This window comes from Condylura cristata, unplaced genomic scaffold (assembly GCF_000260355.1).
Source record: "Condylura cristata isolate star-nosed mole 26May11 unplaced genomic scaffold, ConCri1.0 scaffold00005, whole genome shotgun sequence".
Taxonomy (NCBI): Eukaryota; Metazoa; Chordata; class Mammalia; order Eulipotyphla; family Talpidae; genus Condylura; species Condylura cristata.
The window spans coordinates 19,822,479-19,836,813 of NW_004567106.1; the positions used below are offsets into that span (position 1 = coordinate 19,822,479).

The following is a 14,335-nucleotide window of genomic DNA, read 5'->3' on the forward strand; positions in this document are numbered from 1 at the left end:
GAAAACAAAAAACCAAAAGAGCCAGCTATGGATGATCAAGGAAAGCTGCAATTCTAAAACAGGTAAAATGGTTTGAGAGGCATGTTCATTATCCATGTCGGCAACTTTACAGATGATTTATATTACCAAGATCTTTAAAAGTTAATTCCCCTCTTTTCTCCCTGTCTTGTGGGACCTCAGATAAAAATGTAAAAACAAGTTTTTTTTAATTGTGGTAAAGTATGCATGGTAAAGTTTATCATTATAACCATTTCTAAATGTAAAGTTTAGTACATTCACTACATTCACATTGTTGCACAGCCATTTACCTCCATTGCTCCATTTCTAGAAGTTTTTCATCTTTCCAAACTGGAACTCTGTTCCTGCTAAATGCTATAGCCACCTCCATTCAACTTCTGGCGCCCACTATTCTACCTTTCTGTAATATGTCTGCTTTAGGTACTTCATATAAGTGAAATCATACAGTGTCTGTCTCTTTATTTTACTTGGCATCACGTCTCCACAGTTCTTCCATGTTGAAGTTATGTGTCAGAATTTCCTTCCTTTTTCAAGCTGAATAATATTCCATTGTATGTATTTGCCACATTTCTTTTATCCATTTATCTCTTGATGGATGTGGATGTGGGTTGCTCCTGCCTCCTGGTTATTGTTAGTAGTGCTATTATGAATGTGAGCATTCAAGTATTTTTTCCCAGCTTTCAGGTGTTTCGGGCACACATGCAGAACTGACATATTGGATCAGACAATATTTCTGTGTTTAGTTTTTTGAGGAATAATTGTTTTTCATGATGGCTGCACCAGTTAACCTTTCTACCATCTCACCAACCTTTTTAATTTAGTCCTTGAAAATAATAATCCCTAGTTTTTTACTATTTCATTCTCTGTAGTCAGAGAACATAAAAATATGCTTTCATTTAAATTTCTTTAAATGCAAATTAAAGATAATGTGTTATATTAAAGGGCTTCTTAGAAAGAATGGCCTTTGCTAATACTTGCAAGACTGTAAAGTGATAGTTTTCAGGTTTGCATCTTTATTTCAAACCTGTATATGTTACTGTAGTTACAATTCTTAAATTATATACTGTATTTTGTTCTATTTCTCCATAACTTTTATTACTTTTATAGATGTCAGTGTAAAGTGTTTTATGTCAATGAACCATTGTCTTTGGTGGCTGCCAATTTTCATTTTCACATTTGCTTAAATAATGTTGCTATTGGCATTGACCTCTTTCTCTTGAATGACCTCTTTCTTTGAATGATTTCCGTAGTAAGATGATAGTCTCAGAAGTAGAAGAGATTGGATCAAAGTTAATATTTTTATGACTGTTGCTCTATTTGTAATACTTTCCTAGGGGAAACTCATTCTCTTTGCCATCTTGACATTTGACTTCCATGAAATTTATGTATTTTTAAAATTACATATTGTTAAAATAACATTTTGTCATTCAGTAAATTTTAAGGACTTAGCCTTGTTTCACATCAGCACAATTTAAAAAATATTACTTTGCTTTATTATAGAGAAAATTCGAATAGCTTAAAAGTTGTCATTCAGTGTGTTTGTTTATACAAGTAAAAACATTTTTCTGTTCCCATTGTTTTACCCTTTTAACTATTTTACCCACATGTAGGGTAGCTACTTATGAGAAGCACATTTCCTCAAGTGTTGTTTTTACTGAGAATTTGGATATCATTAAGTCAACAATATATGCTCAGAACCTACTAGTATATAGCTATTTGGCAGTACTGAGAGAAAAGTATTTATAATAGATTATCTGCACTGGAAAGGTTAATAATTGCAAACGATCTACTCAGAAAAGAAGCTGTCTCCCCCCTCTCAAACTTTTAATCAAGACAACAGTCAACATTAAAGCATTGTACTAGGGATCTCCCTGGTGGTGCAGTGGGTTAAAGTGCAGCATCTAGAAGCTATCCACAGCTACTGCAGCATGAGTTTGATACAAGTTCAATCCCTGGCTAGGGAGCTGACACACATGGTGCAGGAGACCTCTTGTCTCACCCACTGCTCCCGTCAGCAGTGCACTTTGTCAATCTGTCTGTTCTGCCCTCTGTCTGTTCTGCCCCTCACTCAGCCTTTGGTGAGTCTTCTCACTGTCCCTGCACCTCTGGCCTATACCTCAGTTCTGCATGCATAAGTAAATCTTAAGTAAAATAAAAGAAAGCATTGTATTCAGGGAGCTAGGTAACGAAGGAATTTTATATAACAATGAATGTGAAGTTAAACATGTAGTGAAGAAATTAATATACTTAACTCTGTCAGAATAAAGAGTTAATAAAGAGCCACTTTCTGAAGCTATACTCTTTCTCAAAATATTTCCAGAGACATGCAGTGATCTCCAATCCCTATGCATTGACATAATACAGACCTTTATTCTTCTTCCAACCAATTATAGTTTTGTGAAGATGGCACCAATTTAACGGAATTTATTCTAGATCAGATATTCTAACTCATAATATGATGAGAGAGAAAAAAATCTATTTTAAAATCAGTGTTTAAGATTTCTTTAGGAATTCTTGGATGTTCTTTGAGTGACTTTTTCACTAAATTAGTCTTCTGAAGAAGAAAACTACTTGTTAGAGCTCTTTTCTCTGAGAGCATTTACTTGGGCAAAACCTAGTTAAAACTAATTATGGAATTTAAGTGCCTGCATAGAAATTTCTGGCTAAGATGGAGAAGGGTTGTTTTGAAGTAGGTGCCTGATTTTCTTGGAATGCTTTTGTGCATATTCTTTAAAGCGTATATTGGTAAATGTGATACTTTTCACTGATTAAGTTCATGTGTACTTTATTCAACCACTGACAAACTATGGTGAGGTGAGATAGAAAGTTTGTCTTTGGTCTTAGTGCTTGAAGTAGCTTTGTCTTGCCCCCTTTTTGTGACTATTGTGTGCATCCACAGGGTTTATTTGGTAAATGAACCAAATAGCATTTCTGTGAAAGAGCAAATTGGGAAAACAACAATTTGAACATTCCCAAAAGGATTTATTTTTTTAAAAATCATGGCTCACTATGGTAGTATATAATATTGTTTTCATAAAACAAATTGGAACCAATTTTTTAAAAAGTAGCTGTTGTAACATTAGACCATAATCTTTTCTGTATGTCCACCAGTGCTTCCACATTATCCATAGTCTTCTAAAAATCTCTGCTTCCGTATCTCAAGGATTAACAGATGGAAGAGAGGAAGAGTTTGCAGATTTTTTTTTCCTCTACAATTCAGTCTTCAGAAACTTGAGAGCTTTCTTCATGTTGTCCAGTACTAAAGGGAGAAGGAGAGCATCAAAATGCTACCAGGAATGAGTAAATACAGTAACTCCCCCAAACGCAGGTACTCTATCATTGTTTAATGGAGTGCTATTTTATCATAGGGTAAGAACTCGATAATCATATAAAAACTTTTTCCAGAATGATCTGCAATGGCTTCTCGTTCTCTTCCAATATTTATTAAGTGCCCTTTCTACAAGACACTGATATTAACTGTATAAGACATTTCCCCTTGGCATCTCCAGAGTGACCAGTACATGGAATGTGCTCCTTGTCTTCCCTTCATCCAGTGGAAACATTACTAATGGATCAAGAAAATCTTTTCCAACATAATATAGGTCAATGTTGTCCAATGGAAATTCCTATGATGATGAGAAATACTCAGTACCTATGCACTAACTACTTGCTACTTGAAGTGTGACTAGTGTGTGTGTGCAGGATGGAATTTTAAATTCTAATTTCAATTTAATATAAAAAAACATTCTTCATGTGGCTGATGGCTAACACTCTGGTTAGCATAGTTATAGGCAGGCCATACGAGGGCAAAATGGGTTCTTAGGTAAAAATTCAATTTTTTTTTCCCCAGAAGGACTAATCAGATGTCACATTAGGTATAGTCTCCTTTTGAGGTGTTCCACTTGCCTTGAGTCTCTAATTTTTTTTTTTTTTCATTTTACCACAACCCCAGGGGCACTGAGTATCTTGGCAACAAGCTGGAACTATCTTTCCTGTTGAACTTTAAAAGTGAACTTACCTTCAATTTCAACAAGCTGGGCTACCTCATTTCACTTTTGTTCTTTAGAAAAAAATACTTAACAGAGCATGTAGATTTCTACTGTTACTGCAATTGTATAATTACTGTTGCACTCAATTCTGTGGTAGGAGTGGCAAGTTAGTGTGCCTAAGGGGAAAGCCTGAGAAAATAGGTACTATTTGTCATAGACAGCCCCAGGAGTAAAAGTTACCTAATCAAAATAAGTCATCTTCACTTAAGATTTTTAAAAATCAGTCTCAAAGTGAAAGTGATTTGCTTGATGACACAAGAATTCTCAGAGATTCTCTGTCTCTGAGCAGAGTTTTCTCCTCACCAAGTAACCTCTCCTTCCAGCAGGGCAGCAATAGAGATGTACAAAAGAGGTAACACTTACATAGAGCTGCATCTGAAGGTTCATAAGCATAAAGGCGATTTGAGTATCTTCCAGTGATGTCGGCTCTAACTGTTAAGGATGGGTCTACAAGGCAAAAGACAAGAGTGCTGAGTTTCCAAGTAACCTCTCTCTTACCTGATGAAGTCTATGTATTTATCCACATCCTAAGTGAGGAACTAAGTGTGTGTCCCTTGGGCTGAGTTCTGTTCTCTACATCTACTCTGCAACCTGCCATTGCTGTCAGTACCCAAGGGGAGCTGCAGCGTCAACAGCTGCCTGTGCTATTTGAGGAAAACATTATGAACTCTGCTTCCTAATATAGCAACCTGAAGATGTGATAAAATATATTGTTGGGAATTTTTGTTTTGTTTTGGTGAAAACATTGGCAATCAATATTTAAGAAACAGCTTAAAACCTGTGATACGTCTATGTCATTACTGAAAGGTGTTTCCCAGATAGTTAGAAACTGACATCCAATGCCAGTTTTCAAAACCCGAGATTTTAAAAAAGTGAATAAAAAATAAGCCTTTACAGGCAATGGTTGATTAGCATGTAGTGTAGCCCCCAACTCCCCATTATTTTTATTTTTAACCAGCTGCATTTTAGAAATAGATGTTTACATTTTAGAAAGTCAGCAGTCATCCCTTATGTATACATATATTCCTTGGTTTAAATCCTTTTTTCCCCATGTTATATACTTAATGTTATCCATTACTAAGATATGGGGGTTTGGGGTGGGGAATGGTAAGATATTTTCACATTTTAAATGTAAGGTGCAACAAAAAGGAGTTATTCAGATACAAGCAAGTTTAAATCTTAAAAAGGGCTGATTGAAAGAGCCCTTAGGTAACAGTTACCCCTTAGGTAACTGCCCTGAAAACTAATAAAGCTTCTGTGAGAACCATTTTAAGTGTGGAGCCTGACAGTGATACTTAAGCGGACAATCTGTCATTTGAGGCCACTGGACTAGGACCAACCAACACAAATTACAAGAAATAGACATACATTTGATCAACCACGGCTTAGGAGCAGCGCAAACCCAGGGCGGGTGCAGCAGACACACATTACAATGGTCTAATTATAAGGAAAGCCTCTCCCTCACTGAGCTGCCCTGGCTGTTAACTGAAACTACCTGCAGAGCTTTATAAAAATACTGAAGTTTTGAGCTACGATAAGGGAGGCTTCGTTTACAAAATCTTTCAGGTGATTGGAATATGCAGGCAGCACGGAGAAGCACTGAGCTCAGTGCTGCTGCTTCCCAGACATCTGGTTTTGCGGGATACCTCCAGCGGGCTTCGTAGATGGAAGGTACAGAACGCGTGCAAAGAGGCCACGTTCAGTGAAGTGACCGCTGGAGGTCTGACTGGTCCTCATTGAATTTCAGTAGCTGATAGAGTACTTCCTAGTGAAAAGAAGCTGTGGAGCCTAAAAGGAATGTTATACCTCTGGCTAGAGCTTTAAGTGACCCTGGCCTTTGTAGAATGTCCAGTGAGGGTGAGGTGAGGGGGCAGAGGACAAGATGGAGTGAGTGGCATTTGTGTGATGTTAAGGGTCTGTTTAATCTCCCATCACTGTACTTACCGATAAACATAATCCTTGGGACATACTGGCCATCAGGAGAAAGGTGTTTGTCAGTTGTTTCATACTAAGATTTAAAAAAATGAAAAGTTTTAGTTTGTTTATTTTTAAATTTGTTATTTTAGAAACTGCCCATTCCTGGGCTTCCTGGGCTAGATATGTTAAAAAAGTGTATGTCATGTCTCTTCAATAAAGTTTATGATGCTGATGAGAAGATAAGCATGAAATAATAAGGTGGAGAAGAATATAATTCAACACATGAAGTAAAGAGCTGAATATGAAATCAACAAATGTGTTCAATAAGAGAATTATGGGAGGATTTAAAGTGTTTGGGAAGAAATCGTGAATAGATTACTGAAAAAAGCAAAATTCATTTTTGCAGGAGTCCAGAAATAGACAAGATTTTCTTTCCAATTTTTTAAGTTAGAATTTTCTTAATTTAACTATTTATAGAACTTATCTTTAATGAATGCATAGTCTATTGGTAGGAAAGTGAATATGAGTATCTAGTAGGTATTCTAGCACTTTCCCAAGTTAGGGGGGGAATCTTTTTTTTTTTTTTTTTAAAGATTTATTTATTTGTACATACAGAACTGGGGTACAGGCCAGAAGATCAGGGGCGGCGAGAGGCTTCACCAGAGACAGAGTGGGGAACAGAACAGGCAGATCGACGAAGTACACTGCTGAGGGGAGCAGCGGGCGGGTCAGGAGAGGTCTGCCACGCCATGTGGTCACCTCCAGGGCAGGCGGGAATCGAACTCATGCAGAAGCGGTTTTAGATTCTCAGTGCTGTGCTTTAACCCGCTGCGCCACCAGGGAGGGCCCAGGGGGGGAATCTTAAAGAGTGAATAGGGATGAATTGCATGGAAAAGAAGATGGATGTAGGCACTGGGTGTAGGCAGTCTGCAAAGGCATATAACACCTTTTGATATGACTCAGTGTTAAATATAAAGGAGGTGGTGATAGAAGATGCTCAAGTTGCTTTGGGGCTGGAGCATGAATGTCCTTTTTCAGCATGCCATGATTGTATTTGTGCATAGAGAAAAGCCAGGGGAGCATGTTAGAAGAGGCACTGTGATCCCAATTCAAATTGGGATCTTTAGAGTTACCTTTATATGTGGTTATGTAAGTCTATTAGGCAGGGAATCACTTAGCAGTACTAATGTAAAGTAAGTAAAATGAAAAATTTGTACGCCAAAATAGGTGGTCCTCATTTTATATGGAAGTAATAGTAAGAATATTTAGAATTTAGAACTATAGGACTTCTTGACTGTTAAACAAAGTGAGTAGGAGATTCCAGTCTAGAATAATACCTTTGATGAAATAGAGAAAGAAGAGCAATTTGAAAGGCCTGGGCCAAAATGACTTACTCATATTAAATATACTGAGTTTAAGCTAATTATGGCATATCTAGATCTCTATTGTATACACAAGTTGCAAGTTGTTTTGGGTAAGATATGGGAATCACCAGTGTGTAGGTGTTGCTGAAAGACAGTGTGAATGAATGGAGAAAATAAAATTTAAAAAGAGGATCAGCTCAAGTATAGAGTCATCAAATCACTAACATTAAGAGGTAGAGGGAAGAAAGGTCCTTGAAGGGAAATGAGGAAGAACTGTCTGTGTACTTTGGAGAAGCAAGCCTGTCAATCTGTGGAGAGAGAGGGAGGTAGCGATGGACAAGGAGGAAGGGCAAGAAGGAGAGGGTTGAAGGGGGGGGGGAAGAGGGAGACCCCGTGCTCTGTGCACTGCACACACTCAACAGAAAGTGGTGGAAACTTATGAATAGATGGGAACTTATGAAGCTAAAGCACAGTTGCATGATTAAATTTAGACAGCCAAAACTTTGTCTTTTCTAGATAGAGCGGAACAAGGATTAAGAATGGATGTGGAGCAGCTGGGACTATAGGAGCAGAAAGTAATTTGCAAAAACAAAAGCCTAATGATTACAGCAACAGACATAAACCTAACCACAGGAGAGTATGTTTCAGGTAATTGAACATTATAAATCACTAAATAAAATAAATGCAAGACAGATTATTAATAAAATAAGATATTGTTATCTCCAATCTGTAAAATAAGGTATTGGGGACAGGTTATAGTTCATGCAATATGACTATGACTAATATTTATGGGAAAATGAATCTTCTTTTTCAAGTAATTATCCAAAGAGAAATGTTAGGGATGGTGAAAAGTAAACTTACAACTAAATTGATGAGAACAAACTGCTCTGCCAATTTCTGGATTTCTTTGTTTTCAGCAAACACTTTCTTTAAAGCTAAAATGTAAAGAAGAATCATTACACATCGATCTCATTACCAGTTAAAACAATTGTTCTTTGCTACATTTTAAGTTGAATTGTATTTTTAATATAGTATTTTACTTCTCCAATTTAGCAGATGATTACTGAAGTAATATAGAGGTAACTGACTACCTTTGTTTCTTATAATTCACTCACTCACTCACTCATTCTTTATCCATCCATTTGTTTTTTCCCAACCATACTTATTGAGTGGATACTGTATGTATGCACTGTTTTGTGCAATATGGATAGAGTACTAGGAAAAAAGTAATGTGCTTTCTTCATAGCGCTCATATGCTTGTGTAGGAGCTTGATCATAAATAAGTAAATAAATACCTAACATAGGTAGAGAGAAGTACTTTGAAGAAAAATGAAGCAAGAGAAGCAATTTAAGAGCTGTGGGTTGACTAGAATAGACCTCTTTGGAAAGGTGATGTTAATGTGAGAGTAATCCATTTTATGATTTTTGAGAGTGAGTCATTCTAAGCAGAGGGACTGTAAAAGGAGTAACACTGAAGCAGTAATGAGCTCAGGTGTTTGAGGAAAAGCACAAAGACCAAGCTAGGTGGAGGAGTAAAGAGTAAACATGGGGAGACTGGGAAGGGTGGAAGAGAATCAGAGACCAGATAATAGTCTTACAAGCCCTGGTCAGGATTGGGAGTCAGTTTTATCTGTGTTGAGAAGTCATTTGAGAACCTGAGTGATAGGATCTGGTTTATATTTAACAGTCTCATTTTGGTTTTTATCTGGGAAACTGACTATAGGGTGACTGGTGAGGCAGGTGGGTGTATTGCAGTAGTCTAGACAAGATGTGATCTTGGTTTGGACTGGCAGTAGCAATGAAGCAACAGGAAATTACTGTATATGAACAGGACCTCCGTAATATACTGGGCCCAGAACAAAGTAAAAACATGGAGTTCCCTTGTTCAAAATTATTAAGAATTTTAATACAGTGACAGCAGAGCTTTAAATCAAGTCTTCAAAAACGGTAAGCTCTATGTGACTAGACAGTTGCAGGACCATGAAGCTGATACTGACTTTAGGGTGTATTTTGACAGTGGTATTTGCTAATGTATTGGATGTAGGACATAAGAGAAAGCAAAAAATCAAGGATGAATTCTAGAGTATGTCTTCACTGTATGCACCAGTAATTAACACAAAATGTAGGAGCTTTTTAAAATATTTTTGCTACATAAAATACTCAGTTGTGCTAGATGCTAAAAATATAAAGATGAGTGATTTGGACCCTAGCCTAAAGCTAAAAACCTGTAAAAGAAATTATATTTAGAACAAGTTACCTTGACTGTGAGGGCATTCATCCAAGTGATGAATAATCATCAAGGGTTTGTTGCTTTAAGAGATAAAGAGAGATTGGATGATTTTGAGTGAGTAGGATTTTTTTGTAGTTACTTATCACTAGATGGTGCTGTTGAGAGCTTTGAGAGCTATATAACTCAGCTTTACCTTGTCTTGGATTTGTATAAAGCTTCTTCATACGTCTGAGTCCAAATGAGTTGATCACCCCAACCTAGAACAGAACAGAATGAACAGTAGATTTAAAACAATGTCATTTTAGACTCAAAGCTGTTGAAAATTAATGGTAGAAGTAAGCTAGATCTTTATCTTTACTACGGAGGAAGTAAGAATAATTATAAACTGATAAATCCAGAAGGAACACACAAAATATGTTCGGCTCCCCGATTAAGTAGTGTTGGAAACTAAGGCTAACTCCTACCTCTGGAGAGAGTTTGGGGTAGTTTGGGGCGAGAGTCCTTTGCATCCTTTTTAGCTCCTGGTTTGACTGTGGCATCTTTGGCCAGAGTGTAGGAGAGGGCCACAAGAAGCAAGAATGTTGACACTGAAATCTTCTCCATGGCAAGTCTGATAGGAAAACAAGTAAGCAAAATGTAAATAAGTAAAACAAGAGGGAATTAGCAGCCTTAAGATTTTATCGCACTAAGGCATACAGAAGGAAGTGAGGTTTAGTTAATATTGAATATGTGATGAGAGTAAATATTACTTTACAAAGAATTTTCTTAAGAATACATATTGTGAATATTGATTTAGTGCTACATATAGACCCACATAGATATAAATATACTGATTTAAGCCTCTGTAGAATTCTGTAATATTGAAATATGTATATATATTTTAAGAAACCAAGGAGACAGATGTATATATTTTGACAGTTAAGAAACTTCCATTTAAATTGTATATTACAATATATTTGCACTGGAAGTCACATTAGGGGTAACTTCCTCTTTTCCTACCTCCACCCCCATGTCTCATATTATTGAGGAAGGATCTGAGAGATGAAAATGTATGAGATGGGTACAGAGTCAAAGATTTTATTTCAGATCTTGATATTTTGAGATTCTGGCTCTTCCCATCCTGAAACCTTTGTTAATCTTTTGTTAAAATGAAGACACTGCCATGGAAGAATGAATTCTGAGTGAAATGATTTCTTATTTCATGTAGAACCTGCCAACTTTTCACTGAAGAGTTGCACGCAGTCAGCTTTGTCCCTAGTGTAACATCTACTCACTCTACATATTGGCTCTAAAATTGACTAAAATACATCAAATGCATTTCCTTTCAAAGAACTCTTTGATTTTATGTGGATCTTTCAGAAGTTGGTGAACTCAGCTATTCCACAGGACTTGGTAACACAGAGTAAACAATCCAACAACTTTTTGGTTAAAAACTTTACCCCTTTCCAATATTACTTACTTAATTCTGCAGGAAAGTCACACTACTGTGAAGGAGGTTACTAGAAAAAGGAAGGTGAATTGCTAGATAAGATAGATGTACGAGGTAACAAGATAGTAAACTTGGCTAGCAAAGTGAGTTGCACTAGCAAATCATAGTATCCAGGAATGAAAAAATACAAAGCTAGTGACGGGATTCTCAAAGATAAAGACTGAGATTGCTTAAAATGACACATCTAATTACTATTGTGTAAGTTTTAAATTAAATCAAACTCAGCAAAGGAAACAGGATGGACTATCAATGCTTAATTTTTTTTTAAGATTTATTTATTTGTTTATACAGAACTGGGGTACAGGCCAGAAATGTGGAGGGTGAGAGGATTCACCAGAGACAGAGCAGGGAGCAGAACAGGCAGATCAATGAAGTACACTGCTGAGGGGAGCAGCGGGCGGGTCAGGAGAGGTCTGCCACGCCATGTTGTCACCTCTGGGGCAGGCGGTTATCGAACTCATGGGGAAGTGGCCTAAGCTTCTTAGTGCTGTGCTTTAACCTGCTGCGCCACCAGGGAGGGCCAATGCTTAATATTTTTAAAGAGGTAAATTTCTTATGTTCTGGTAGTTGAGGGGAAATTTTGCTAAACATTAGCTGATTTAAAAAGAGGCATTATAGGACCCTCCCTGGTGATGCAGGGGGTTAAAGCACAGCACTAAGAAGCTAAAGCCACTGCAGCATGAGTTTGATCCCCACCCCAGAGGTGATCCACATGGCGTGGCAGACCTCTCCTGACTGGCCTGCTGCTCCCCTCAGCAGTGTACTCATCAATCTGCCTGCTCTGCTCCCCACTCTGTCTTTGGTGAATCCTTTCACTGCCTCTGCACCTCTGGCCTGTACCCCAGTTCTGTATGCATAAAAATACATCTTTAAAAAAATAGGCATTATATTAGCCAAATCATAGTTTGTAGCCACAAAATTTTTTATCATTCAAAAAAGATACAAGCCCAAAGCACCCAATACATTTTTATTTTTCTATCCAGTAGCAATAACAATATCAGCATTCTGCAGTTACAACTGGAGTAGTACCTACAAGTCAACAATCACTAGCCTTCTTAGTACAATGACAGCTTTTTAAATATAAAGCTATCTCAAATACTTTTGTGAGAATATTTTTGGAATATAAGTTGATTCACAAACATAATCTTGCCAAAGAGCTACTTGGAATTTATCAACAAACATTTGATCTTTGTATTTTATTTATAGTAGCAGCATCTATGTATGTTAGAAAAATAATGGTAAACTGGTGATAAAGCATTTCATCTATATATTTAGTTCATAGACAACTCTTACTGTGCAAGTGGCTATCACAATTGCTTCATGGTTTCAAGGTTGGGGCTATTGATAAGTGTATATATTACACATGTTTTATGGCAGGATGTATCAAGGAAATTTAAGGTAACTCCTGCTGGGCAAACATCCTATTCTGGGCTGACTTCTGTATTCAATCTATTGAGTTTTGTAATATGAATAGACTGCTCTGCAAACTTCCTGCATAAACCACTTGCAAATAGAACACTCACCATGGAAAATGTTGATAATTTGGAGATTTTTTTCTCTCTCCCCTGTACTTTCTCTTTGTATTATTACGATCAAGGAATGAACTTGCGGTAAATTCCAGCTCTTTGTTCGTAAATGCTCAGAAAGCAATCAGATTTCTACCTTTACAGCCTATCTCATGAATTTAAAAGACTGCAGAAGCAACAGACATTGTTACAGAGAAACAAAACAATTTTGCTATAATTTTCTGAATTGCAATTCTAAGCAATCTGTACTAAGGTTTTACAGTCCTATGGGCCTTGACTTTATAAAGCCAGGGGGAGAGAAGCAAAGGCTTAGATGGTAACCAGGATACACTGGCTGAGATAGAAGACACTGGACCTCTCCCAACCTTGAGACCTCCATATCCTTAACTCATCCTCGTATTTCCAAAACGCACTTCCTGTACAAGCTCGGAAATGCAGAATTCTGAAAGCTCTGGCCAAAGAAAGGTCCTGGGAAGTTCTGGGGAAAATTCTATTATTCTCTCTCCAAGTCTCACTCTTTTGCCCATGAAACTACCTTGGACTACTCTATTGATTGCCTGTAATTTGACACAGTAATAAGAGGCCAAAGCTCACTCTAACAAGTGAACTAATGCTATTGTCAGGAGCTTACCTGGATTTCCCCACCCACCTATCTGGCGAGCCAGGCAGCCTCGATGCAATCCAAGCTTCTGAGTGTGTGAGCTGAGCTCCAGCCTCTATTTATGCACCAGCGAACTCTCCAATCCCACCCACTAATCCTGTATTCACATGTTGTTAATTCGGAAGAAACTTTCCTTTTCCCAAGCTTTTTCTGAGCTAAAGGGATTACAGTTCATAAAAACTGTGCAAAAGGTAAAACTTTAAGTTTGCATGTTTTAACAATTTATATCTTGCTGATAAAGACATATTGTTAGGAGAGTTGGAAAAGATTGGCTCAGTGCCAAATCCAGGTAAGCTTTAAATGAAGACATTTGATTTGCCTGAAAGCTGATTTGTCTTTAGGTGATTGGATGTAGTTTGTAGGTTTTTTTTTTCTCCCCTGTGTGCAGATTGCCTTCATTTAGCTGAAAATACATAGGAGATGATTCACAATTTTAAACTAAACAGTCATATAAGCAGTTATCCTCCATTGTGGGGCAAATGATTTTCCATGACACACTTCCCTATTCTTGTTAAACAAAATGTACATTTATTACAGGTATGTCAAAATAAATCAAGAACTCATATGATATTTCAGAACTGAGGAAGTTGTTGAAAATAGATACCCTAACTCTGGGAGGTTTTATTAATTATCTTGCAATTGAATATAGGCAGCAATTTCCCGCCAAAGAGCTCACAGGTATTTCACAGATAGTCTTTTATTTCATGGTAAACTTTCTTGCTAGGCAAACAGGAAGCCATTTATTTCATTTTCAAGCTTGCAACTAAAGTTTGCTGCTACCTTTTTTCACTCAAGATTAATCAATAATGCACTAAAGATTTTTAGATGGATCTCATATTTTCTATACCAAAATTTTAACCTTTATTTTGCTCCTGAATCTGTATGTAACCCTGAAAAACTCACAGTGGAAGAAATCTAACAGAAAATAAGCTAATGGGACGTAGCCTTATATAAACAAATTTTGAAATGACATTTTAAGTTTCTCAAGTATGTATATTTTTGAGAAAATAATTTTGAAGATACAGCTGATATTGTTTATGTATAAACAAATAAGTTTTTATAGTCTGTGGGTAGAATATTA

The 14,335-nt window shown here is 36.9% G+C and overlaps 1 protein-coding gene across 1 annotated transcript; it reads right to left on the reverse strand.

The window, feature by feature from the left end:
* Positions 1-3,188: 3,188 nt before the first annotated feature.
* On the reverse strand, positions 3,189-13,397 carry AGR2 (anterior gradient 2). The gene is made up of 8 exons (XM_004676739.2): positions 13,225-13,397; positions 10,043-10,188; positions 9,772-9,835; positions 9,606-9,658; positions 8,210-8,283; positions 6,012-6,075; positions 4,431-4,514; positions 3,189-3,277 (listed from the first exon to the last, which is right to left on the reverse strand). Exons 2-8 carry the CDS (start codon positions 10,179-10,181, stop codon positions 3,228-3,230), a joined length of 528 nt encoding a protein of 175 aa, XP_004676796.1. The 5' UTR covers positions 10,182-10,188; positions 13,225-13,397; the 3' UTR covers positions 3,189-3,227.
* Positions 13,398-14,335: the final 938 nt, after the last annotated feature.

Bases quoted from the DNA above. Each gene is read 5' to 3' on its own strand.
- AGR2 (XM_004676739.2), bottom strand. From the start codon at position 10,181: ATGGAGAAGATTTCAGTGTCAACATTCTTGCTTCTTGTGGCCCTCTCC. The intron at 9,836-10,042 runs GTAGGAGTTAGC...GTTCTGTTCTAG, and splicing joins ACCCCAAACTCTCTCCAGAG to GTTGGGGTGATCAACTCATT. The intron at 8,284-9,605 runs GTAACTTGTTCT...TTTACATTTTAG, and splicing joins TGAATGCCCTCACAGTCAAG to CTTTAAAGAAAGTGTTTGCT.